This window comes from Calonectris borealis, chromosome 1, assembly GCF_964195595.1.
Source record: "Calonectris borealis chromosome 1, bCalBor7.hap1.2, whole genome shotgun sequence".
Classification (NCBI taxonomy): Eukaryota; Metazoa; Chordata; class Aves; order Procellariiformes; family Procellariidae; genus Calonectris; species Calonectris borealis.
In genome coordinates, this window is record NC_134312.1 from 191,180,416 (window position 1) to 191,208,129 (window position 27,714).

The 27,714-nt window shown below is 44.6% G+C and overlaps 2 protein-coding genes across 5 annotated transcripts in view; one reads left to right on the forward strand and one right to left on the reverse strand.

The window, feature by feature from the left end:
* THSD1 (thrombospondin type 1 domain containing 1) lies at window positions 1–24,847 on the forward strand. Its single transcript, XM_075139703.1, has 4 exons — window positions 1–274; window positions 5,611–6,573; window positions 14,825–14,983; window positions 19,589–24,847. The coding sequence occupies exons 1-4, from the start codon at window positions 217–219 to the stop codon at window positions 20,962–20,964; spliced, it is 2,556 nt and encodes an 851-aa protein (XP_074995804.1). The 5' UTR covers window positions 1–216; the 3' UTR covers window positions 20,965–24,847.
* Window positions 24,840–27,714, reverse strand: part of LOC142077710 (fibrinogen-like protein 1) — an 18,938-nt gene continuing 16,063 nt past the window's right edge. For all 4 annotated transcript variants that reach the window (XM_075139706.1, XM_075139707.1, XM_075139705.1 and 1 more), the window contains 2 exons: window positions 27,042–27,232; window positions 24,840–25,972 (listed from right to left, as the gene is read on the reverse strand). In XM_075139706.1, coding sequence (XP_074995807.1) covers window positions 25,783–25,972; window positions 27,042–27,232 — 381 coding nt within the window. In that variant the 3' untranslated portion in view covers window positions 24,840–25,782. The remainder of the gene's footprint in view (window positions 25,973–27,041; window positions 27,233–27,714) is intronic.

The following is a 27,714-nucleotide window of genomic DNA, read 5'->3' on the forward strand; positions in this document are numbered from 1 at the left end:
GTATTAGTAATTGTTAAGTAAATAGGAGAAAAGTGTCGATTAATAGTGTATTTTTTTTTACTTACTAGTAGGATATCTTCCTTCTTGTCTTTTATGAAGCAAAGTCAACACAGCTGTAATTTTTTAACTTTCAGGTGTTCTTGGAAAGAAGTGCCTGCACTTTGGAGCTGAAGAAGGACATGAAGAGTAAAAGGATCTGGGATCTCACTGGTCAGAATGAAACAGATGTTGAAAGATTTTTCAAATCTATTGTTAGTAGTGCTCTGTGACTATGGTGAGTATTAGAGCTATCAAGGGAAAACTGTGAGATGTGTATTCACAAGGTGGTTTTGGATGGTGCTGTTTCCAGGTGATCTATTGAAATCAGATGCCACAGAAACCACCACTGATATGCACAGAATATAGTCTAGATCTTATGCAGTATTTAGGTGGAAAATGCAGCTTGCATAAACTGCCTCTTTAGATCAGAGTGGCAGGAACCTTTCCTGCTGTAAATTTGCTCAGAGAAATAAACAAGATAAAGGAACAGATTTCCGTGGGCATCATCAAGGGACTGGCTGTGTTAGGAGCAGTAACTGGAACTCTGCTCTCTTGTAAGACTTATATTTCATATTTAATGAACGTCATGGAAGATAGATCTATTTTAGCTATCTATACCAGGATGGGTGGAACTGTGCCATAGAACTACCTGTTTCTCTCCATTAACTATAAAATGAACCTATGGTGGTTGGCTGAGATGTAAGCATCTACAGTACAGGCAACCTCCTATGATTGAGTGAGCCCTCATCCAACGGACCTAAGCTGCCACTTAGAGAACAGCAGAGGTGTTCTTTCCTCTGGCCATATAAGAAGCCAAAGGATGGTATTCATACTCATTCAATTTTACTCATGTAAAATTAGGCAGCTAGTCAGAGGCAATCAGTCTCATTTGAGTAGTCCATGCACAAATCAGCACATACTGAAAGCAGCTCCAACCCATCTGCAATCTGAGATGTGTGGAATGAGAAAACACCTCCTTCTCACCACCAGCTGCCAAGGAGGGAGGTTAGACATCTAAGTTCAAGTTAGACAACTGTAAGATGTCTACAAGCTGAGGGGCATGCTATGCATGGCGTCTTATCTTTTCCAAGACTGTACTAAGTAGGAAGTAGATTTGCACAGGGCATTAATTCCTTATTGCACAGTGAATTAGAAATTTTGAAAATGGGACTTTCAATTCCTCAATAATACATATGTTTTCTAAAATTACATTCCTAATTTAAAAGCAGGTGGTGTTCTGATAGCTGCAGTACATTGTCAAACCATGCTATAGGGTTAATCCATGCACTACTGAAATGTCTGTAGCATGCAAAAAACGGAAGAAGGTTTGTTTAGTTCCCACTTATGGAATGAGCTGTAGTAGCACGTAGTTCACACACCAAACGGCTGAATATGTCTTGCAAAGGAGAGAAATGGACCAAAAATGTATGCAGTTTGCTTTCCTTGTATGAGTGAGAAAAATCTGATTATATGTAATGACTGAATAGTAAGTATGCTCAGCTACTCATGCCTCTGTGCTTGCTCCATCTCTGCTCTAGAACAAGGGATCACTAGGAGGTGTAAAGAACCTAGAATTGCCATCTTTTAGATGAACTTAATTCCAGTAGAAGTGAAGACACTTGACTATGGCTTTTAATTCTTTTAATAAGACAAAGTTAAATATCCAAGTTAGGAACACTGCACTGAGTGGGGAACACAGTGAAGGTAAGTGTTAAATTCACTTAACCCAATAAGTGAGGTGAATGATTGTGATATCCACTGGTTTCTGGTGAGCCAGTCCTGTAGACATTCACAACTAGTTGGCTCGGAGGTAAAAGCTATTATTCCTGAACTTTATAGAGTGTGGCACAGTAGGTAATTACAAGGTGCAGTTAAAGAGCTAAATCTCTGCTGCAAACTTTAGGTGCATCATCTTTTGCCTTATTTCCAGTTAAAGGGTAGTTCATAATTCAGAAAATGACTTCGAAACAGTTCTGCGTATACACATCTTTGAGTATATCACATGTGTACATAGTTTTTAGATAACTCTTTCACTCATACTTCTCTGATTCAGACCAAGACTACTTTTTAAATGATCCAGTATGCTCTGGAAAATTACTGTAATGCTAAAAAAAGCCCCAACATACAACAAAACAGTATTCTCATTTCTTACCAGTTTTTCTGATGTGTTTGTTCTTCTTAGCTCTGTGCTACTGGTGGCTGACAAGCCAACAGCACAACCCAAGTTGGCTTAAACACAATTAAAAATAAATAAATAACAGAATAGCACCCTGAAATAATTCGTCTCGCCCTTCAGTGAAAACAAGGATTTTCCTTTTGATCTTTCTAAGCATGAGTTCTTATAAAGACTCCTCTGGCAGGTTGTTGGCGCCACAGCCAGGCCCCATTCAATGGGAGACCATTGTAAGGACAACCAAAAATATACAAATGCATTGAAAGCTGTCCCTGACTGGCTGTCCAAACAACTGGGACCAAGTTTTGGCATGTGACGGAGTCGTGCCCCTCCAGTAGGCTGGAGGGCAGCTGAAGGAGCTTGCAGTGGAAGCTGGCTACTTCTGACTGGTGCCTTTTGGAGCATCATGAAAAACTGCTATGTGGGCTGTCCAAGAGTGCAAAGTTCTTGTGTTATTAACCAAAGATGGGGGAAAGGATGCTGTGAGCTGGGGTGCACCAGCCAGAGCTGTGCAACGCTGTAACAGCATCCTGCAGTAATGCTCACTTTCCTCACTTCCCAAGTGATCTGCATTAGGTTTGATGGGAGCTACATGGCAGTCCCCTGGCCTGTCTCCAGTCCTCCCACACACATACACAGTGATTTTAATTGTTCTGGTCTGAGCCATTCCAAATAAAAAATAGTGCAAGAGAGTCAAGACAGTTGTAAAATAGAGTAAGGACAGTAGAGCAGTAGGTACAAACATCAATGCTTTTCATTACTATCACTTGAATGTTTTTGCTGTAAGTTTAGAGCTTGAAGTTGAAATTTTTCATGCTGGGTTTTTGCCAGATTTCTTTTTCCCTTACAATGTTTCAGCTAAGTTGAATCTAGCCAATTTCTTTGTAGAGAAATGGATCATTTTGCCCATGTTCAAAGAAACAAAAACCCAGCAACTTGCAACCATTTCACTGGGAAACTCTAACACAGCTGTGGAAACTTCATGTTTGTTAGAGTGGCCTGGGACACGCTTTCTGCCGTCCTTATGAAGATTTGCCCAGACTTGGTCCAGATCTAAGTCCTTGCAGATGAGTTAGTGATAAAGTTCTTTGAAAGGTCGAGTGTGTCCCAACTCCCGCTGGCTCCTCTTGCCAGCCCCACGCAATACTGTGCGTGCTCCAGCCTAGGGCAGCAGAGTTCCCCTGCATTTGTAATACCGGGCACTAGAGTTGCTTGTCCTGTGCTCTCTGCTGTCAGGCTAGCAGTGAGCAGGAAAGGTGGGAACATGCTGGAGTTAATTGCAGGCCCAGGGAACAGGAGAAGGGGGAAGAGCTATAAGGCTAGCAGACGATGGCAGGAGTTTGGAGAACCGTGGTAATGGTAATAGAGTTAGGATAGTACCTATCCTAATATGGGCAGGCAGATGACGGAACCAAAACATGAAGAGCAAGGACAATGTGTTGGCAATTCACAGAGAGCCATTTTTCACAGGCATTCAGGATCTGTTTCCTACTCTCTGAGTGTCCAAATTGAGATCAGGTTTGCTGGGATGCCATGTGCTCATCACAGCTGGGATCAGTGGGATCCTGCTTTGGATATCTGAAGGACCATTGTATTTAAAATCAGGTCCTGGGTTTCTTAGGGCATCCACAATTAGTTGATACTTGACAGTTTTCACCTTTGTGCCTGTGCCTTGGTTCCTAACACACTAAACAAGAATAGTGACAGCCTCTCATATTTCGGGGATATTGGAAGGATAACTCATTAATGTTTCTAATATACTATGATAAGAGCACAATAGAAGAGTCCATGGGGGAAGTGAATAATTCTGTGTATTCAGGATGGATTTTGGATGGTGTGCAGTCAATAATGCATGGGACCACCCATGGAAGAATGAGAACAAAAGAGCCCTCTGGTAACGAGCACCATCCATGTGCCAAATGAAGCAGCATCTTGTGGAAATGCAAATTAAAGACTGAGTTATAGTACATATATATAAGAGTATATGCATGATTTATATGTGTAAGGCTGTGTGTGCCACCTTCATTTGGACTTTATGGATGTGGTTGGAGCTGTGGTTGGAGTTATTTTAAGGACGTGTTATAGCTGGTGGAGAGTAATAGGCTCTTCTAGAGCACACTGCACCTCACCCTGATGTAAATGTCTATAGCTGGTCAGATGAATTTCTTCCTGAAAATTTTCCCTGCTGACAGGAAAGTGAATCCAAGGTGACTAACTCAAATTGAAGCTTAGAGTGGTAGGCGTCTAATATTATGTGAGATGAGTCCTGCTACTCCTGACTGCTGAGTGCTTGCCTTGGCAGTTGCAGTGTTTTTCCAGCAAAGTTTTCATTGAGGTAATCTTAAGACATGTGTAACAGATTTAACAAGTCAAAGTATTGTTAGTTGATACTACTTATGAAAGGATTGCTTTAACTGAAGTTTTACACTTCCGTAGCACCTTCCATCCAAGACTCAAAAGCCTTTTCCCAGGCAATTAATTAAATAAAGATGTCTCACAGCACATTCTGTATCTGGAATAGATGTATGCAGTTCTGATTTTTCAGATAACCTTTCTATGTCTGAAATCCTTAAGTTTCAAGCAACGCAGAAAAGCTAGCTGAGCTGAGAACGAAAATGTGATCTTCCCAATCCATTGCTTTAGATATCATCTATCGCCACTAGTTACAGCACGTCTCAGGATAATTTGGCAACTTGCACAAACATGGTCATGCAAGAAGTGCATTTAAAAAGACTGCGCCATTTATAATGAAATGATGTCATTTAGACATGTTGCACCACATCTGAGACAAGAAAAGTGCTGCAGTCACCATCACTGTTATTTTCAGCTCTTTCACTCAAGTGTCTCTGTGATGCAAATGAGCAAAATGAAAGATTCATAAGACAGAGCAAGAGAAGAGGCTTCAAAAAGCATCATGCAGACTTCCTATTTTATTTAATTTGAGGGACATTTTTCATGTTTCTGTATTAAGAAACTACTGTCCTTTTTTGCTAAATTTATAGCTAAAGTAAGTGGAACAGCTGGCCACTGTGAAGTGGACTTTAAGAATCTGTAAGTGAAAGAAGTTGAGAAGTTTGAGAGTCTATCCTGACAAAGTTTTCTGTGAATCTTTTGGGTTGGTTTTTTTTTTTTTTTCAACCTTGTTTTTAACCTTCCTGAACATGTTACTGCAGTGGACTTTGAGCTGCTCCAAACCACGTTCCTGCACAAAGGAGAGGTGGTGAGCTTTAATTGCTATAGCTAGGACCTTTTTTTTTTTGTGAACTGATTCACTAAAAAGTTTGAGAACCACTCCTTAAATATCCACTTTATAAATCTTTGTTTTATTCCATAAGATAGATAAACAATCAGTTGTCTTTTTGGTTCTTACTACTGTTGTGAAACTGTTTTCCTTTCAGTTCTTGGCGAAGTGGAGTATCTCCTGTTGGAGCGCCCAGGTCATGTAGCCTTCAGCAATGACACAGTGTCTGTGGAATATCAGTACTATAGTGGTGGTAATGTGACAGCAGAGCATCTGTCCATCCTATTGCTGGATGCCAGCAGCAAAGAGATAATTGCAAGAAAACAGCTTCCAGCAAATCAGTCCCAGGGGATGGTAAAGTTTGAGTGTTTCCATTTCAAGAGTGCTGGGAACTTCTTGTTCAGAATGGTCTCTCCCAGCGATAACGGCAGTGCTGCCCAGCGGAGCAGAAGCGCGTCCACCCTCCATGTGGAATGGCCTGTCTTTCACATTGATTTGAACAAGAGTTCAGAGGTGCTTGGGAGCTCCCTTCAGGTTGGACTTTTTACAAATGAGCAGTTGTGTGCCATGAACGAGACAGTGGTTTCACTGGATGTGATATTCACCAGCACCCTGTATGAATTCGGAAGAGTAAGCTCTGATGAGACTCTGGGCATTAGAGCTAGCAAAGGAATTCTGCTCTCTAGGTCCCAGTGGGTAGAGTTTGATTGCCCACCTGTTGGTCAAGAGACATACATCACTGTGTTACTGAAATCGTTAGAAACACATTCCATCATTGCCTCCATAGGACCCATAGATCTTCTCCACAAATTTGGATACAGACTGGTTGTGGCACCAGAAGCAACATGCAAAACTTTGGTTCAGGTCTTCGTAGTCTCTCCACCATGCACTTCTATCAGCGGAAAAATTGTCGTCTATAAAGAGGCTCTCAAGCATCCCAGTCAAAGAACAACTTGGCTGTATGAAAACACCCTTCACCCAGGAGACAACAGGACAGAATTTAACTGCACTTTGTTTGATGTGGGGAAGAACAAATACTGCTTTGACCTCTTTAATTTCTCAAATCGAAGCCATTTCCCAACAAGAGTTAAGGAGTGTATGATGATCCAAAGGAATATGGGTTTGTACTGATGTTTGTCCTCTCTTAGCCAAAATCGGCACTCTTCCCAGCCAATATGGGTAATGATAGATAGGTTTGTTTGTAGTGTTCCCTATTGAATAGCTACTTTTTGGGTCTTCTGCACCAGCCAAATAGTTGTAATGTCATATGCAGATGGGAACAAGATGGAATAGACTGTTATGTAGAGGCATACACAAGGACATTTGGTAGCAGATGCCATTGTGGTAGCTTAAAACTGCACTAAGTTAACACTAAGTACCAACCAAAATCGTTTGGGGCATTCTGAATGATGGATCTATCTAGTCCGGGTAAAACTGAAACTCGGCCCTCTCAGTGAGGTAAGAAGCTACTGCAGTAGATCTGGCCTATTGGAGACACTAAAGGTAGGGTTAGTCTTACCCACATTCAAGTGTCTAAAAGCCAAGGGTCCAACATTAAGTAGTTGTCTAGCTTTTTAGTCAAGAGAGACAGGCATCTCACAAGGGTGATTCATGGGTATAGAAGATATATGGGCTGAATCCTCACCTGAGTGTCTTTTTCTCTAGACCATTTGCTGTAGGAGTTTAGAATCTTACCTGTTGGATACACAAATTTTGGTGACATGAGTCAGGATTTGGCCATAGCGAAAGACACTGTTATGTCACTTGGACAGCTTGCGGGCTTTTCAAGCAGCCTTTCAAGACATGTCTCTGCTGCTGCTTAAAACAGACCAGGGTGCATTTTCTGAGCCCTGACGCCATCTGACAGATCATGGGTCACATTCATATAGCTAAACTTTTCCTCCCAGAAAAGATTAGAATCATACAAACGGCCAGCTAGGGACAGTCTGTGGTCCATGTAGTCCCTTGGGCCATGACCAGGCATGGTCTGGGAGAGTTCTGGTTGGCAGAAGTGAAAACCATGTCCAGGAGTATGAATGATAGTGGTTAAGTAATGATCACAGTTAAGTATGATCACAAGACAGAGCTTGAGCCCATTCCTCAGCCCTATTTAAGGAATGTCTATACATTCTATTTATATCTATACATGTTATACAGATGTAGCTTCAAAGGTGGCAGTCCATGGTTTGGCAGAGTCTACAAATCACAGTAGCATAGCAGAGGAAGCAGATGAGCCAAATTCTCCTCCCTCATTTGTGGAAGGCAACCACAGCGAGGGATGGGCTGTATGTGCACGAGGGGATTGGGGTTGGGTTGGGTTGGGTTAGGTTGTGTTGCCTATACCCTGGAACAGAAAAGTAAATGTTCTCATTTGAAGCAGGCTTGCGTCCATATGTAATGGACACATGTCTTTCCCATGTAAACACTTCAAAGAGCTTGGGTTGAAAGATTTGAGATGTACACCATTTTCTACACCTCCCCACCCTGGTCTCCCTGAAAAGGAAGTGCAGGAACTCGAGCCAAAAAAGGGTCATTGCGCTTCATGGGCAGGTTTCTGAGCGGGGTTATCAGGAGACCAGGAACGTAGGACGTGATCCATAGCACACGGTCCAGATACAGCCTAACTTAATTAGGTTCCTAGTGTCATGTGATCTTACTTTGTACTATTTCATAAATTCTAAAACTGTTAGCTCTTTAATTAACACTCTGTACTAAAAATTACCTCTATTTCCACCATATGCCAAACTTGGTATGTAGTTCTTCTCTTCATCTTAACTTCCCATCTACATTCTCTGTTGGCACTCTCTCTCTTCCTTTAGCATAAGAAAGTCTATGTAAAAATGAAAGCATATTATTTTCTTAATGGAAGTAATTCTCAAGGAAAAAGGAAGAGAGAATTCTAATTCTTTCTCTGTGCTTGGGTGGTATGTTACACTGATGCGATCTAGATAATTACCCTGACAGATTAATACCTAGGATATGACATAGATATGTTTCTGTGCCCAATATTTGACTGTTTTAATTGATGAAATCCACCTTAAGCAATGACTCCCTGCAATCTGCTTTGTTTCCTTGGGTTTCCCGATAGCACCATCCTTACAACTGCAATCGAAAGAATCGGGGTATGCCTGTGAAGAACAGGGTTAAGTCAATAGCTGCCGAGTTAGAAGTGTCAAATCTACAAAGCCGATGAAAGCAAAACCACACCACGTAGCCGTAAATAAAATGTCAACGTGAAATTAATTAGACTGCAGCACATCTGACTTCGTGCCTGTACCTGCGAGACTTCAAAGCCGGCAGGCACCATTTGAAAGGAGTGGGGTGTTCTGGGAGGGGCGCATCAGCCTGAAGCCACGACAGGCAGAGTGAACCTGCGCTGCCTGCGATGGCCATCCGCCTGCCGGCTGTTTCGGAAAGCCTTCTCCTGAGCTCAGTGTCTCACCCTGCTGCTGGGTACCCGGATCCCTGATAGCTGTTCATGTAAAACGTGCGGCTGCTACACAACGGGTGCCTCTCCACTTATTTTCTGCTCTGGACTTCCTGAACTCACTCAGTTTAAGGCAAGGAGAGGTGATAAATCCTCTAGTCTGGGCTCCTGTGCAGCGTGGGCCACCACTTTTCATCCACTTACCCTGGTGTGAGTCCACAACTAGTCTTTGCATTCGGCTGCCGCTTATGCTCCAGAGAATTACCCAGGCTTTTGTTGAAGGCACCACAAAACAGAGACCGTTGTGGTAATTTCTCTCAATACTTTGCTCTGATTTTTTTTTTTTAAAAAAAGGGGAAACTCTGTGTGTTTCGTAACTAAAGCTCATCTAGCTACATCCGCTAGCGACTGGCTCTTAGTCTGCTGCTCTCTGCGAGAGGAGACAGCTGTTTCCTATCCACTGTCTTCCCACCGCGAAGGCGTTTGCACATCCAGATCATCTCAGTCATTCCAGATAATGTTCTTTTTAATAAACTGAAAAGATTAAGTCTTTAGTTGGAAGGTATTTTTTTCAGGATTTGATTAATTTTCTGGCTCTTTTTGGCTCCATTTCCACTTTTTTAAACAGTCCTTTTATTTGATGGGTTACCAGCTTTGGATGCTGTGTTCTGACGTCCTCCTCACCGATGCCCCTTGAACAGCTGCTTACTGCTCCTCTGCTTTAATTTCCACCGGGTGCATTAGCTAATTTTGCCATAACTTTTACCCTGTAAACTCCTCTTGAGGTGTTTTTGTGTATGACCTTTCAATATGTAGTCTACCATCCTGCAGGTACAATTTGTATTCCTTCTTCCTACATTTTACATTTTCCTGAATTACAATCTACTTTGCTTGAGTTATCCTAACTTAGCAAGTAACCTACGTTGCTCCATACCACTGCACTATCTACTTATGTCATCACAGGAGTGACATATTTTCTCAGTAATGGTTTTATATTTATTTTCGTGTCAACTAGGCAAGCATTGTACAGCACTGAGCCTTATACTAATCCCTTTGGAATCTCTCCAAATGCATTCCCACTCGGTGATGGTTTTCTGTTGACAATTGCATATCAAATCTGTCACTCAGCCAGTTCTTACTTCATTTAGCATATGCTCTATTATTACGAAGCAGAGATATCGTCTTGTAAAAGATCAAAGCTCCTAAATCATTAAATTATCTTCATCCAAACCACAGAGGATGAGATAAAAGAAGATTATTTTGCCACACCCGTTTTCCATAGATTGGGCATCAGTTGTATTCCTGACCCTTTGTCAATTCTGCTCTTTGCTCCTCATCCCAGCCAGGTTTAGTCCAGCCTGTGGAACAGGAATCTGGCTTGTGTCTGGAGTAGGAAGGAGAAGGCTGCCGGAGGCCCTGAGTGGGCCAGGACAGCAGCTCTTCCAGCCCAGGCCACCAGCTTCAGAATGAGTGTCACAAAGAAGCTTGTGCTATCTAAGACTGTCAATATATCTATTAAAGGTGGGGAATATGTCTATTAAATGTGAGCCAGCACTTGTGCAGCTTTCTGTAGACTTCAGCTGGAGAACCTGTGAAAAAATAACAGCGTGATGTGAGTCACTTCATTCATCTCAGTGAGGTGATAACTGTTTCACACAAGTAACTTAGAGAGAGTCATGCAGCAATTTTTTCCCTGTGTTTGATGGGATTATTTGAATGTCTGAGGTAGGAACCTCTGCTAGATCATCTTACCCAGCAACAGATGCATTACAGGCTCATTCTTTTCAACGCTTTATCCTGTGCTTTGCTCATCTGGGATTTAAGTGTCCCCAGCAATGAGACTTCTGCACTCCTTAGGAGGATGATCCATGTCCTAGCCTGTATCCCACTTGAAACATTCAGGATGAGACTGCTAAAATTAATCGGTAATGCTACAGCATATAAATGGGCATATTTTCTTCATATTTCCGGTGTTAATTAACTTTCTTTCACAGTTCTTAGTTACACTCTGGAGACCAGTTTCAATTTTGGTGTGACTCCCAGTGAAGTCTCTTGTTGACAGCAGCGATTAATTTTGTTCATCTGACTTTTGCTAACTGTCAAAAAAAAGCTATCAGGAGGTCAGCAGGGCATAAGAAGTGCAGCTGTTGCCAGCAAAGGGAAAGAGGAAGGTAGGGGAAGATCTTCTGAAGGGGAAATTGGTCAGCGAGGGAGGAGAGGAGTAAGTGGAGTATCTAGGGGTCAGACAGGGATATACACAACTTCCATCAAATTTTTGCTCCCTGAATAAGACTGTATGAATCAGACCTGCCTATCTGTAGGAAAATCTGGGAACCAATTAGCTCTATTGCCTGAATCTGTACCTGGCTTGCATTTATTTAGAAACAGGTGGATGCAGAGGATCCGGGTATGCCAGGGCTGGTTTGTGCCCCATCCGCTTCTCCTGTGTCAGTGAATGCTTCATCTCCACACGCCCAGCATTTTAGGAATAAATTGGGTGTTACGGACTCACTGGGATAGCTCTTAGCTTCTGAAGAAAAATTTTTAGGCTGTGTCTCCACAATTCTTAAAGATGCCTGTTTGTGGGGAAAAGACTGTAATTTGCCCAGGTGGAGTCTAGGTTTTCTTCCTTTAAAGGGATCCTTGTCCTTTTGTTGTCCACATTAGTAACCTGTTGGAGCATGCCACCATTTCAGTGCACCCCGGCTTCATTTCCATGGAAATAGAGAAACACGGAATGGGTGAAAAGGCTGTTTTCCCAGGTCTTACCCAAACATGAATACAATGGGTGTACACCCAATCTCAGGACCTAAAAACTGATCTCAACTTCCACAAATACCCTGCAATTCCCCCAGGCTAGTGTAGGCGTTTACATGAGCCTGTAAACAATTAGTGATTTTGTCCCATATCACTGGTCTCGTTGAAGGACTATCACGTGCATCAGGCTGGGAGGATGGTGCTGATGTATCCCTCACTGACTGCGCCATTGGATAGCACTGCATGCTCACAGTCTTACGAACATAGAAATTTGAGGGGAGATATTTGTGCAGAACAACAATTAACACAGTTAATTGCATTTATCTTTCATGTTGGCAGATGTGCCAACTGTCAGCTATTTCAAACTAATTCATCAGTTAGATGTCTTCACGTTGATAATTGATTCCTCAATTGTATGTGAAAAATTTCACACTTATTAGAGCTAGTTTGCAGTGCATACCTTCTGTTTTTTCCCCTGGCGCTTTGGACCTGTTTGTCTTAAATGCAGGTTAATCATTTCATTTCCTTGGGGGAGAATGAACTATGCTTCATTTTCTTTTACATTCTGGTAATTGCAGGAGATTGCAGAGCAAGTTGCAGGAGTTTAAATCTCCAGTCTTTCATGGGAGCTGGAGCATTTCCTGCTCTCCCGCTGCTTAAGGTGCGTATTCTTAGCCCCAAAGCTATGGATGCCAAGTGTTTTTGCTGAGGAACTCTGTGCCCTCAGCTGAAGCCGAAGTCAGTGAAAAGCGCCCCGGAGCAATGGGCACATCATAGGTTTGACGTCAAAGTTAGAAAATTACTCATCCTAAATGTTCTTGTACGTTGAAGCCCACAGGCATCAATGTGGAGGCTGCCAAGCACCCTCCACTATCACCAGTGTTAGCACTGGAGGCAACCAGAACCTTTCTGGGTCTGGGTCTATATCTGACTGTAATTAACAGAAGTTTAAACGAGCAGGGAATGTGGAGAGAGGGAAATGAGCTAGCTCACACACTGGAAATTATGGCAAGGGACTCACCAAGTTGCTCACATAAAGTAGTTTACGAGGAGGTGGGTGCTTCTCCAGCTAGCCTACCTCCCTCTGCCAGTGATAAGGGACACTGCTGGAGTCTTTAATGATACTGTTAGGAAGAAAAGTGTTGTGAGATCCCCAAATACTGTGATACTATGAAGTCTTTTGGAGGAGGGATCAGTGGGCCCTTGAGTGACTATTAATTATGGTCATTTTTCTTCCTGCCCTCACTGATGTCTGCTCGCTGACTGATGTGATTTTGCAGCTGTCCAGGGCCTGTACCTTGGAGGGACTCGTTGCCCAGTTCCCCCCTCCTTGGCATCCTCTGATTCCCTTTCCTCCCGACACCACACACCATGCAGTCTTGCTCCGTTTCGCACTTTACTGGAAACTGGCGCAGCTGCAAACTGGAGGAGGAGTGTGAAAGCGCTCAGCCTGCTTCTGGGCTCCTCTCCCCTGCTGTAGCAGCTCCCCAGCTCCAGAGACAGAAGGGTGAAAGCAGAGAGGAGCACAAAGAGCACAAAGTGAAAGACAGCTTGGGATCATGGATATCGCAATACTGTGGTAGAGTCAGTGGCAAATAGCTGGGGAGGTCACTTGGTGTTGTGTGGGCTTAAAACCACAGCACCACTGAGGTGTCTCGCCGTGCCCATCTCTACTCTGTATTAGGCGAGGCAGAAGACCTCGAACATGCATGCACACAGATGTGCGTGAGTATGTGCCCACACAGGCTTTGCAGCCTTGGCTGACAGCTCAAAACCTCCAGGCCTCATCCTGCAATGCAGGTGGGTACCTGCACGCAGGAGAGCAGCCCCGCTGGTTCTGTTACGCTGCTCGCATTAACGTTATTCATACTGGCGTGCTCACAAAAATTTGTAGGACAGGGCCCAAAGCAGTTAAAATTTCATATTTATTAAAACACAGCTGTATTTATTTTTGTTCGAGACTTTTAAAAATAATAACACGCTATGAACAATACAGCAACCAATATAACCTGAAATCATAAAGCCATTTCCAGTCATGCAACACTGTCTAGTCCTTTAACATCATAAATTGTTCACTGATCAGGAGCTCGGTGGCGTGCTAGCAGCAAAGCAACGGTGTAAGAAAATTAAAGATCGTGACCTGTGTTGGCAGTAACAGCACCATAAATTATTTAAAGGAGCAAACATTAGGAAATCTAATCTACATTTTGTGATTTAGCTGATTTTCCACTTTATCTGTGAGTGGTGAAATGGAGTAAGTGGTCTGTTGTTTTTCTTTCTGGCACATTTCAAAGCCAGGTACTGAGTTAACTGACCCATAGGAGAGTCCCTAGGGTATCTGTCCTTAAAGGTTGCATCTGGACTGTGCATTGGTTTGGAATTTAAAGTTGTGGTCCTGCTTCAGTGTGACAGCTGTCAGATACGGGCAGGAATGGTGCCTTTCTCTCTTTAGGTTGTCGCTGCTGTAAAGTTCGAGTGTTGAATGCTGGATGAGGATGTTGTCTAAGCAAAAGAGGGATTTCATTACATATTAAAAAATGATAATATTTGAGGTAGCATTAGAACCTCAGCCTGCCTCCACTTAAAATAAATAAATGAACCTGCAAAACTTCATCTTGAGTTAATTGCCTAACCATAAGCAATAAAACAATAGGGACTGTAAGCTGTCAAATGAATGATTCAATAACACGTTTGTGTGCTGAGAAGATAATAAAGAGAAAAACCAATATTGCCGTTTCATTAGGCCTTGTAGGCTTATCCTCCTTTCACAATCATATAAATCAGGAGTAACTACACTTAAGTCAATGAAGTTATCCTGCTGTAAAAGCACTATTTGTCAGGCAGGAATTGGATTAATATATAAATTACGAACCCATTCCAGTGATTTGTGGATTAATTTCCATTTGCTGTTGTTCCAGGCAGGTCCTGCCAGCCTCAGTTAACTGACCGCTGTGTTGCTGGCTGGCACTGGAGTGAAAAAAGGGAAAAAAAAAAGAGGGAGCATTGCCCCAGACTCTGATGGGAACAGGAGCAGGTCCCTGGAAGCTTCTTGCTCTTTTGATGTTGCCATTTGCATTGTTTGGTTATTTATTGCTGTTTTTCTTAAATAAGAGAAGACATATGCTTGTGTCTTTAAAGGTAAGGAGGCCGACGCGTTCCTCATTGCTGTGAGCTTGTGTATTTGCAGAAACGTGGAGCCCGTGGCAGCCCTGGAGCCCCTGCAGCGTCACCTGTGGGGATGGCGTCCGGGAGCGCTTCCGAGAGTGCCTCACCTCCTCACCGGCAAAACCAGGCTGCGCTGGATCACCGAGGGAGACTTCCTTGTGTTCGCTGGAGGAGTGTTTGTGTACGTAGCTCTGCTGTCCTCTTCCCTGTGGTTGCGTGTCTGCTCTGGCAAAAGCAAAGCGCCTGTTATTAGAAGGGCTTTGTAAAATGGAAGCATCCGATCTCTCCTTCAGTCATATTGATTTTGGGGGGGTGTCACATTCCTGCGGTTGATGGAGTAGGGCGGGAGCCTACGTGTTTGTGGGAAAGCTGGAGATAGGGCTCCAAGATTTCTGCATGCTGTGAGTGCCGTGGAAGGGGTTTAAAATCTCCAGCATGGCTGGCAGGCGGGGACGGGCTGGGAGAGAGATCTTGGGGCTAGCAGAACGTGTTCAGTACCGAAGACCAAAGACTCCAGACAGTGGAAACGTATTAAAAAGTGAAAACCTATTAAAAGAGGACTGTTTCCAGCTGGGACCGACAGTGTGGGGGTCTCACTCTGGGATTTTTTTGAGGTGGCAGTGCCAGGTCTCCCCCTGCTCCAGCCTGCCACCGCAGTTGGCCGGTGACAGGGCAGGCTGGCCAGTGCTGGTGGGTGGCAAGTGGGTGCAGATACAGGAGACTTGAGCCTTCTGTAAGACGAGAGGGGGTTACAGCAGCTGCATGGCCGATGGTGGGGCTGTGCCAGCACCATACTCAGGTGTTTGTAGCCAGCGTGAGGGGCAGGAGAAATGGTCCCTTTTAATGGGGTGATGGTGCTCAGTCCGTGCAAAACTTGCTTCTTGTAAACTCCCTGCTGAAAAGGAGAGTGCTGATGCCAAGGGACCCTGGAGGTCCATCTGCTCAGAAACTGGCTGATCTACAAGCTCCAATGCCTTTGTGTCCCACAGGGGGCAGGAATGGGGAAGGGAAGGTGCACAGGGACTGTGCAGGCTCCTAGGCTCTCAGGCTGTAATTTAATAGATAATTTAAGCTATTACAAAGTGAGCAATGCCTTACCCCTTGCTTTGGCTGCTTCCATGCACTTCCTTGTGCTGCTGTTTATCACATGGCCACTGCAATGCTTGTGCCACTGAAAAGGGAAGGGCAGCAGAAGGGGAGAATGTGTAGCTGGAGCAGGAAGAGGGCAGGACTCCTTTTTTGATGGAGGTGTTGGCTTGAACCAGCTTCAAGGTGTTTGTTGAATGAGTGCCTCAGAAGTATACAGGGAGGACTGAAACGTATTGTGGAGCACTGTAAGAAATAGGTTGATACTGAACAAAATGGAGATGGAACAAAACGGGGGATGGAACGCCTCTCCTATGAAGAAAGGCTGAGAGAGTTGGGGTTGTTCAGCCCGGAGAAGAGAAGGCTTCAGAGAGACCTTACTGCAGCCTATCAGTACTTAAAAGGGGCTTATAAGAAAGATGGGGACAAACTTTTTAGCAGGGCCTGTTGCAACAGGACAAGGGGGAATGGTTTTAAACTAAAAGAGGGTAGATTTAGACTAGGTATAAGGAAGAAATTTTTTACAATGAGGGTGGTGAACCACTGGCACAGGTTGCCCAGAGAGGTGGTAGATGCCCCATCCCTGGAAACATTCAAGGCCAGGTTGGACGGGGCTCTGAGCATCCTGATCTAGTTGAAGATGTCCCTGTCCACAGCAGGGGGATTGGACTAGATGACCTTTAAAGATCCCTTCCAATCCAAACTATTCTATGATTCTAAAAGGTCGGATGAAGGGAATATATTAAAAATCACATTCCATCAAGCCAGGTATTGCATTTTGTCAGTGTTTGTGCAGCACTTGGGATGTTTTAACAGTTTGTTGTTAAGGTGTCTGATGTTTTGTGTCTGATATTTTTAATGACTGGAAAATGCTGGCCCTGTGGGTTTGCTTATTTCATAAAGCTGTGAGTGTAAGCAGAGAGGAACAAGTCAGATGTTTAGGGGCCCAGCTTAAAGCTAATGCCCTGCTCTAGGGATAGTTGTCTTCTCTATGCCAAATTCTGACAGACTGCTGCGGGCAGTGATGCCACCAGCAAGAGGCAGTGGGGTAGTTGGTGTTTTTCTAAAGCTGATGCTGAGCTGTGTAATTCCGTGCCTCCTATTACCTGCTGGAGGGGTATTTCCATAAGCACAGTGTTTGGCTCGGCGTCTCGCCGCCCAGTTTCATCCCACTCCTTTGGAGCTCAGAGAGCAGCCCCGGTGCATCTTATAAGATGCTAAGAGCACCCCGGAGGGTGTTCTGCACATGCAAAGCATGTGCTGGACACGTGATTTGGGTACGCATCTTGCTTTACACGCACAGAAGGGACAGGCCTCTCTGGTGCTTCTCGGAGGTGTCACTCTTTCAATGCAGATGTGCAGCTGTATAAGGCTTATGATGGTTTCCAGAGAGGTCAGCTGTCCTGTGCATGCACGGCGCACGTGGCCATGGCAGTCTGGTTGGAGTTACTGTCTGACAGCGCTCAGCAGGTCTGGATAATCATCACATTCCAGCAGGGTCTCTGGGTTGATAAAGAGGGTTTATATATAGAAAACCCAGATGCATAGGAGGCCTGCATCTGCACCCATTGCCATGGGATCATCTGGACGAACTACCTCGCTTCTCTCTTGCACATGTTTTCTAATCCTCCTGCTCCCACATCAGGCAGCTTGCTTTACAGAATCACCTACATGATTTCATCTCATTGAATCTTAGGTTGCTCAAGAAGCGACTCGACACTGTGATCTTACAGTGTTCATCTGCTGTCTGATCTCAGGCTGGGAGCGTCATTCCGCCCCACCCCCCAACTGTCCGCACCTTTCTGAAGCAGGCAGACCTTTTTTCAGCATAGCTATGTTTGCAGTCATTAGTCCAGCAGATGGAGCAAATGGCTGAATAAATGAAACCAGCACACAGTCTAGGGGCAGAGGTAGGTGAGGTGGAGAGAAGCAAACCTAAGTGACTATTTTCTTTCAAACCTTGCTGTTTGCTAGCTTGTTATCTTTCTACTCTACAGTGTGCATTCCAGATAGAAAATTGAGTCTTTAGAAAACAGCTATGAGGCTGAGAGAAGGATGGGCAATGAATGAATTCCTCTGCTGTGGTGGTACTGAACAGGGCAAATGCTGGTCCTGCTTTCTCCCCTGAGGTCAGCCTGATCAGTTGCCGCTCAGGCTCCCAGAACAGCAGTGCTCCATGCTCCAGGCATGATGTTGTTGGGCTCAATGCAAGTTTTAGGGATCCTCCAAAAAAGATTCAGCAGGCAGCGGTCTTGTTCTTTATGCTGATGTCGAGCTCTCAGAGTGACGTGAAGCTCAAGGATAATGCCATGGCAGGATTTTTCAAAGGTCTTGGGGCTGTCAGGTAGCCCTGAGTCAAAGGAGTGGATCTGCTGCCCACCCAACACCCTGCACATCTGTTATTGTAGCAGCCTGAGATCTTCTGGCCTGTGTTCATCAGTGCGTTTGTTCATCCTGCATATCTAATATGTGCTGCCAGCTCACTGTTGAATGAGTGTTCGTCTGGATTATGGGACGTACATGGTTTCTGCTTCTCGTTATTCTGCAGATGCATTTCCTATGGCTGGACAGTCACTGTGGTGCAGGCAGGAGCACCTGGCAAGTTTTACAGCAGACTGTCCATCACCCCGATGGAAGGCTCTGGGTTCTGGATAAAACTAGAGGCTGGGAGAAGGTTGTAAGTGGTTCTGGTCGAGCTCACAGCTTCGTGGTGAGCTCTTGTCAGCTACAACTGAACAGCCTTGCCCTCCAACAGCATTTTCATGGCCTTACGAAGCTGATACTTGACCACAAGAAGTCAGGAAGTGAGTGCTACCTGACACTAAAATTATCTGCTGGACCAATTCATCCATCAACCGTGCTGTATTCTGCTCAGGGCTGCCACTGAAATGCTGGAGACCTTGTCCAAAAAAAGAATTATTAACCTCTCATTGCTTCAGCTCTCTGTAAGGTGGTGCAGTGTGCAGGTGACAGGTTTAAATAGGGCTGTGGAAAGCTCTGAAATGTTCACATTACAGGTTTGCAGGATATCCTTTCCCGTTTGAAGGCCCATCTCCAGTCTACGCCAGAAGAGTGTCAATACCAGAATGCCAAGGGCACCAGGGCAATGGCCGCCTTCTCAGTTAGGAACCTGCTGTGGAGGGGAAGGTTTTGTCCTCTGGGGTTGCGATGACGGGCAGTGGTGGAAGAAGGATCCTCAGAGGACTGCTTAGAAAAGTTACACTGCCCCTGCTCGTGCTGCCTCTCTGCTCTTCAAACTCACTGCAATTCTCACACCCACTTAAGCTATCCTAAAAATAATTTTAAAGTGATACCTGAAGTACTAGCCTGGGTTGGGTTATTTTTACCCCTTTTATGGCACTTTTCACCAGGGTATCTTAGTGTACTTCATAAAGGAGGGCGAATATTGTTATCCCATTTTACATGTATTTAGGAGTGCCTTATGGAAATGGTAGAACAGGCAAAAATAATGATTACATTTAAAAGGTTTGTGGGAGCCTTGTTTAAAGTAAGTGGATCTGTTCCTGCCAGTTTGAAGTGATCAGTGGCAAGTCATCTACAATGAGCAAATTTTAATGGCAGACAACTTCCTGTACTGTATTAATTGGTTATTTTTTCTTCGTAGTAAAGTATCCATCCTAAAATACCAAAATGCTGATGACAGTGCAACTCTGACAGATGTGTGTGCTCTTTGTTACAGCTATCAAGCCTCCCACCCCACCTTCTGTCCAGCCAGGAGAGGACCAGAAAGCAAATAATATAGTCACCATCACAGGTATCTCCCTATGCTTGTTCATCATCTTTGCCACCGTTCTTATCACCCTCTGGAGGAAGCTCTGCAGAGCTCAGAAGTGCAGCAGCGCTGTCCGCCGAAACTCCATCCATTCCCCCAGCTTCCGGAAAAACTCCGACGAAGAGAACATTTGCCAAGGCAACAAGCAGCGGGACAGCTTTGCGGAAGGAGGGGATGCCCCTGTTAACATTCCTCTGACCTACAGGCGAAGCCTTCAATTTGCCCAAGAAGGTGATGCCTCTGGAAGTGAGAACTTTCAGCCAAACGCCCAAAAGATAATCCCCCCGATTTTCAGCTACCGCCTCGCACAGCAGCAACTGAAAGAGATGAAGAAGAAAGGCCTGACTGAGACCACCAAGGTGTACCACGTCTCTCAGAATCCCCTCACGGACACAGTTGTTGGTGCCACCACGATGCTTCCCCTGAGCGGGGAAAACCAAGAGGAGGCAGCGGCAAACAAATTTAGGATCAAATCTCCATTTCTGGACCAGCCAGCCAGTCAGCCCAAATTCCCAGGGGAAAGCTCTCACCCTAGGCTGGATTTTCCATTCTCACAGGCCAATCCTGCAATGAGCCCTACCCAAACCTTGATAAGAAGAGCTCATTTCAAGCACCAGGATAACAGAGGGGACTTGTCTGAGAGGGGCTGTCACAGAAACCCTCAGTTTAGAAGAACAGCCAGTTTCCATGAAACGAAAAAGGCCAGGCCTTTCAGGGAGAGAAGCATGTCCACCCTCACCCCCCGACAGACTCCTCTCTACAACTCCAGGAGCAGAACATGGGACCAGGGTTTGGAGGACAGGACGAGGCCAAAATCGAGAAATGCTAATCCAACTTGTGAAAAGCTGGACCAGCCCCACAGCACTGTGCCGGGCTGTGAACCGCAGGGCCATGGCGCAAAGTGCCACCACCGGGCAGGTCCCCCGGTGAAGAAGCTGGACCTGATCACTGACCGCCAGCCTGCCAGTCAGGAGAAGGCAGCTGATAAGCCTGAGCCCAGCCGAAGTAAGAGGGGCCCTTCACCTAACCCCAGAGGCACGTGGCGGAAGGAAGCGGGCTCGGCTGGCAAAGATAATTCCCAGAGAGGCCTCAGTGTAAGCCCTGCCCAGTACCGAAGGGACAAGTGCCAGAGCTTCCCCTTGGACCCTGAGTTTGCCTTTTATGATAATACTACTTTTGGCTTAACGGAGGCAGAGCAGCAGATGATCGACCTCCCTGGGTATTTTGGCTCAAATGAAGAGGATGAGAAAAGTACTTTAAGCATTGAGAAGCTGGTGATCTGAGTGACTCATTGCAGCCCTGCAGGAGGGGCGTGCGTGGGAGAGGATCTGCAGGATCTGATGGCTTCTGTGGAAGGAGCAGTGGGAATCGCGTTCCCTCTGCACGGAGCAGGGGGGAATAATGCCCCAAGTCTGACTTGTGGGAACACATTCCTTTCTAATTACTGGAAAGTGCTTCCATATCATTATTTTTTGTATGTATGTGTGTAAAATACACACAAAATACCCTGGGAAAGCATGTGTTAGTGAAGGCGTGATGCCGGAATAGCCAATAGATTTTATTGCATAAAGCTGTCAGGTTTCGTGCATTGTACATAATGAATGCCACTGATCTAGCCTTTCTCACCTTGTGGACCGTGTACTAGTAGGTTATGATGTCCTGAAGCATCCATTGTCCACTAGCCTCAACCATCTGTCCTAATTAGTGAATCATTTCCCATTTAGAAAACACAAACCTCAAGTTGTGAGCAGTTTTCATCGTTTTTTTGGTAGTTGTTACTGAACTGTGTTAATGCGTTGTAATTGCTCAAATAAGTCGTATGGTGGTGTTTCTTTTAGCTGGTTGCATGAAAGTGCAAACAATTGATGCTGAATACTTGGAGTGAATTTAAAATTGAGGGGGCATTTTTCATCATTCAAGACTTTGATATTTTCTTTCTGCCAGTATTTATACCAAGAAAACACAGTAACTTACAAATATTTGCATTTACAAAATGAGTAGAAAAGGGCATGCTACTGGGGGGGCAAAGAAAATTGATGATCAAATTTTAGCCCTCAGAAACATTACTGGAGCATTCAAGTACCTGTAAAAGGCAGTGAGAGAACTGTTGAATCACCCATCTTTTCTCGAATCATCTTTGCCTTTATTAAACATTTTCTTTTCTTGGTGTGAATAAATTGACAATAATGCTACTACAGCAAGTTCAAAATAAATTATGAAAAAAAACAGCAAGCAACATATTTGATGAATACCTGTTTTGCAGACACAAAGAAAAAGTGAAATGGCTTGACAGCATCTGGTGATTCCCGGAAAATCTTATGGTGAAGTACAAAAGTTACATTGTGGTTTTTGTCATGCTTTAAAACCAGAGATCACAAATTGGTGATTACACACTGCTGCAAGTAGTCAGAGCTGATTGAAACCCCAGTTAACAACAGAGACGGAGCTCGGGCTCTCAGCGAGAATGACTCAGACTTTGCTTGGCATTTGTTAGGATAACCATCTCTTCAGGGAGTTTGCAAAGACCAGGGGAGTGCTGTTGGGCAACAACAAGAAAAGAGGAGATGCTCGTGGAGGATGGAGTGAGAGGAGGTAGGTTCAGGCAGAGGACTGTCAGTTTAAAACAACTCTCCCATAAGGAGCGCAGCCCTACATGCCCTTTAACCCGCCTTGTGGGTGTGAAGGAAAAATTAGCACGTGCTTAGGTCTCTGGCAGTGGGCTGCTATCTTTGTCAAAACTGGCTTTCTGAGTGGAAAGATAGATTTCCCAATCCCACACTTTTTTTTTCCCTCCAAACCAACAACAATTTTAAAGGGAGAGCAACGTCACTGCGTATTACCCAGTTACCGATGGCACCCCACTGAAGTGTCCAAAGCGTGCACAGGTAACTTGACAGGCGCACAGCGGGAGGGCTTGCTGTGACAGCCTGGGAGGAGCCAGACGCTCAGCATTTGGCCGCCAGAGACAAACCCTGCCGTTTGAACCGCCTTTTTGGTGGGTAACGTTTTGCAGCTGTTTTGCTGGAGTGCCGGATCCGACGGGCAGGGTGATGCGAGCTCCCTCTTTCCCAGGGGCTGCGCCAGCGCGCTGCGTTGTCAGCATTCAGCCCTTCGGCCCAGCGCGATGTTCGTACCAGCTACGCATTCCCGTAAGCTGTCAGCTTGAAATGCTGTTTAAAGCATTTGAGAACATGTCCATGCTTGAAGAGTGATCCAAAGCTAATCAAATGTAACAAGTCCTTAAATTGACTTAAATGAGCTGGAAATCGGACCTCTGAAGCAATTGCTGCTCAGGTTACTTACCACCGCTGTACTAAGGTAAACTCTGCCGTGTGAAGCACATTCGCCCTGAAGCAGTGATCTGTCAGCGTTGGAGCTACAGTGCTACAATATCTACCTACAGCTTTGGTGAGCCTCTGGAGAAACGGGAGATCAAATGTACAGCACAGCAGCATTCAGCAAGCATTCCCTTAACCTTCAGTGGGAGCGATTTGAGCTTGGCGGTAGCCGTCAGATCAAATAAGTACTCTGCTAGTGGCATTTTAGCTTGTTTATTAAGATAAAGAGGATTCTGAAACACTTCCTGGGGTTTGCTGTGGGAGTTGCAGGGTCCCGCACAAAGCCCTGTGACCCCTGCATACCCAGGGGGGTTCTCTGTGCCGCAGGAGGGCAGAGGAGGGGGAGCCTTGCTCTAAGCCGGGTCCTACTGCCTGCAACCTTGTCTCAATGTTGGGCTGCCTTCAGAACAGCTCTGTAATGCATTAGGTGGGCTGGGGTACACCTCACATCTCAGACAGCAAGACAGACCCCTTCCCTCCCAGCTTGTCAGGTCTTGGCCCCTTTTTCTCTCTCAGAGAAAAAGAGAGAGAAAAAAGCACGGTAACACACTGATGCTGGCTGAAGGCAGTCCAGCTATAATGCCTGGCTCTCCATATTGGCGAAACAGGCTCCGTACTCTGGACTTTGACATCGCTCACTGCTCGCTTGCTGGGGAACTGGACTGGGTAGCAGTTGTCTGGCTAAGCCTTGTTGACTTTATTTCCAGCTTGATACTCCATTATCTGATGGGTTATTGGCTGCTCAATGAACTTTCAAACCACTAGCGTTGTCCATTCGGTGCTGCAGTTGATTTCCAGCATGCAGAGTTGAGTATCACCAGTCTGTAATCTTTACCCTGCTTCACTAGCCCTCTAGTGAAGAATGGGGTTGAGCGTCGTCTGCCAGAAGCCATTAAGAAGACCTTATTTCACTCACATTTCTCTGCCTGGATGAAAATCGTCCTTTCTGTCCTCAGTGCATCAGTGGCCACATAGTTATAACGTATGCACAGTGATTCCTTATGTTCCCAACATGCAGTTACAACCTTGCACTAGGATTTTACCATTGTAAAGTACAAAAGTAGTGATCAGAAAGGAAATAGTAAGTGCTGGTTGTTCACACTCCTTTCTTCAGAAGGGCAACCTCATTTCAGAGATGTAGGTGCAAGTTTCGTTCCACGTGGGTACGTGCCAACGCTTGGGAAGAGGGCAGTGGTGCAGTCTTGCCAGGGCACAGGCTTTAGGAGCACAGCTCCCTGGAGTGGTGGCCCATTGCTCTCCGGTGTTGATGTCTGCAATCACTGGGATGTCCAGGAAGAAGTGAGAACAGGGTTTACCTCTTGACAAAGCAGAGGAACCGAAACAAGTGTTACAGTGAACCTTCACATGAACCTTCACAAACCTCCATTGTTTCCAGGACAGCTTGAGCCACGGAAGTTAAACTTACCTTGCAGACCCTCTGAACTACCCAGGACAGCAGGTGGAAAAGCATCAGAGCCAACACCAAAAGAATGAAATTCTCGTATTATGTGCTTTCTCAAGATTTTAATCATATTTCTGTTCAAGTTCCTACTGTTGAAAACCAGATACAAAGTGTTAAGTCCTACTCAGATGGTTTTATTTCACACTTTATGGATATATAATACAAATTACAATATGTATGGATCTAAAAGCAAATAAATGGAAAAGAAGTACCAGTTTAAAAAATTATTGTAATTCAGAAAAAAAAAAAAGCTCATTCTACAACATGGTATTTAAGTGATTTGCATCAAGCTGATATTACTGTTCATTTTTAACTGTTGTTATTAACAACTTGTGGAAAATAAATTTTCAGTATTCGTTTCCTTCAGTCATTTGCATTGCTCTTTCATTTCACTCCGATGAGACAATGAAAGCAGTGTGCCTTACGGTTCAATCACTTTCCACTTTCTGATTCCTCTTCACTAACTCAAAGTCATCTGGTAAATTACACAAGAACGTACAAATGAATCATCACTGCATTTTATGAACTCCTAAGAATATCTGTGCTCTTAAATTTAGTAAAAACTGCCTAATTTTAATCTGGGGCTTACGTCTGGCCGGCAGCATTGTCTTTGTCTGCATTAATGGGTCGTGGTGTGCTATAGAAGTGGATCTGCGGCAGGAAGCTGTTGGCACTGAAACCCAGTGTCCACACTGTCCATGTTGTGGGGGTTTACTTTGAAGTAGCCTTAGTCTGGATGCACATTAGCAATTAGAGAACGTCCATCCACTGGTTTGGTTTCACAGATGACAGGAGCATTCTGCCACTGAAGTGTGGCAATTGGGGACCATAGGGAGAGTTGCTTAAAAACATTCTGATGCAGAACAAAGCACTAACTAAGGCACACCAAATGAAGTCCAATTCCCCATCACCTTCTTGTTTCTATTATGTTCTTGTAACTGAAGCACTGATGGTTAAAATCAAAATGAGAAAGATTTAGTCTTGATGAGTACAGATAGCTAAAAGAACATGCTTGATCATTCAAGGTCCAGAGAGCTTTTCATAAGCGCTCTCCAAGGAAGTCCTGAAAATTGCTGAGAAAGAAAACTGTGGTTATTCCATGACTGAGATCCATATGTTTTCCATTAAATTGTTGGCTGGCTGTGCTCAAACAACTCGCGACATTAGCTTCAGTTAGTAGAAACAGGTGCAACTGCAGTTATCACAGTGCTGGTTTGATCAGTGGCAGCAGCAGAGGGCTGGCTATTAGCTAACACAATTCTTTTCAGCCTGTACTTTTTTTCTTTCCAAAGCAGCAGGTTTCAGCTGCCCTGACTCTGCTCACCGTCTCCACTCTCGCTGTCAACAAAGAACGGAGCCCTAATTTTCATGGCTGAGTATTTTAGTGAGTACCACATCCCATGCCATGTAGACCAAACCACGCCATTGTCATGGGATCCATTGTACCTTCCTGTTCTGTAGTATTGTCCATTGAGGTTTACGGCATGGCACCTTGTAACGATGTAGGAGAGGGAAAAAAGATTAGGTTTAACATGGGAAGACATTGCATCATGACAGTGAAGTACAATTTTCACACAACATACATTTAGAAATACCAGGGCGGGATTCACTGACAGGTTCAGACACCTAGATATAATCTGTCTATACTGAACTGGTTATATCTAAAGTCTTACTATAGCCTATAGCCTATGGAGATCTGGTTAATGCATTTAGTGGAACCCAGAGAAGTATCTGGGTCATCCTAAAGTAGGTACCTACGCTGGTCAGATAGTTCAACCTGTTGACTCCTTCAAGTGTATTAACTAGGGACATGATTCAGTGGCCTAAACAGAGGGATGTAGTGCCATTTAGTAGGCTCTAGCTCAAGTGTAGGCAGCTACGTATTGACATCTAAAAATGCAGATGTCTTTTAATCAAGCTAAATGCCACTATTGATGTACATTTTTGTAGGTCCACTGATTTAAATTTGTATGTGATGAGGGCCTGGTCAAAGAAGAGGCTCATCCTGCACTAAAGCAGAGAAAAACTGAGCGCGGTGTGTCCGTGCTCCCAGGGCTGATGAACCTGAGTCCCTATCTGTTGATGTGTGGGGTATGCCCAACTAGCAAACATACCGTCAGGGCTCTTAAGGGGTAGCTCACCCCCTAGACACGCTCCACAACAGAGAAATGTCCTTTGTACACACTTCACCTTGCAGTGGCTACAGTTGTTTTCTTTCCTGGGATATAACCCAAAGCACTTTAAGGAATTTTAATTGGGCTCTTTTCCTTCCTTTCCTTATTGCCCCCTATGCATTTATTCTGACCCATTTGCTTAAAATGAATGCAACTCACTTGTGGCCCAGTTTCTTAAAATGAATGCAACTTGCCAGCTTTGCTTCATAATGAAAGAAGCAGATTGCTTTCCTTTGAGGATCTGTAGGTGTGAACGTCTTAGATTTGGCTGTGCGAGGTGGCAAAGACACACAGCAACCTCCAGCTGCTGTGAGGCAGGCAAGTCCTCTTGGCTGTACAGCTACCCACACCCTATGCATCCAGGAAGAATCAACTGTTTTCCATACCTGTTAAACCACCAACCGCCCTTGTTCTCTAATGCACAGTTGCCTGCCAGGAATCGATCGTGATCCTTGTCAGATGTGGTGAACTGCATCCCTCTGTGAGAGGCTGACCACTGATTTTCAAAATTGCTCCCGCCAGACAGAGCGTCGCCAGCATTACCAGAATAGGTGCCAAACCATAACCTGTAATTGTCCTGCAAGAATATGTGAAACATGTCGTTGACACCAGCTCTTTCTGCCCTTCCTCCCATTTTTGAGATCAAATTTGCTCTGGCCATTTTATCCACTGTCAAAGGCATGACTATTGAAGTCAAGGGTGACTTTTGGCCCCACGCTTTAATGATCCTAGTATAGATAAATATGGGATTTAAACTTCCAGAAGGGCTTGCTAATTACTGCTGCTGCTGCAAAGGACTTCAGGCTTTATTGTCTTTCAATAACCATTTGATACAATATACAACGAGCTGGAAGGCGCTTCCTAGCTCATCGAGAACAACTTGGCAGGAAACTGCCAAGCAGTTGCCTTCATAAGCTGATCAGTTGTTCAGCTAGAATAACTCCTTAGGAATTTTGCTCTTCCAAGAACTAGAAGCCATCTGATTTCTTGCTAAATGGTCCTGTCCTGGTAAGAATACTTAGAAGAATAGTTCCACTGTGCACAGCTAACAGATCTAGG

Coding starts and splice junctions, on each gene's coding strand:
- THSD1 (XM_075139703.1), top strand. CDS start 217: ATGAAACAGATGTTGAAAGATTTTTCAAATCTATTGTTAGTAGTGCTC. Junction 275..5,610: donor AGTAGTGCTCTGTGACTATG/GTGAGTATTAGA, acceptor TTTTCCTTTCAG/TTCTTGGCGAAGTGGAGTAT. Junction 6,574..14,824: donor GATGATCCAAAGGAATATGG/GTTTGTACTGAT, acceptor GTGTATTTGCAG/AAACGTGGAGCCCGTGGCAG.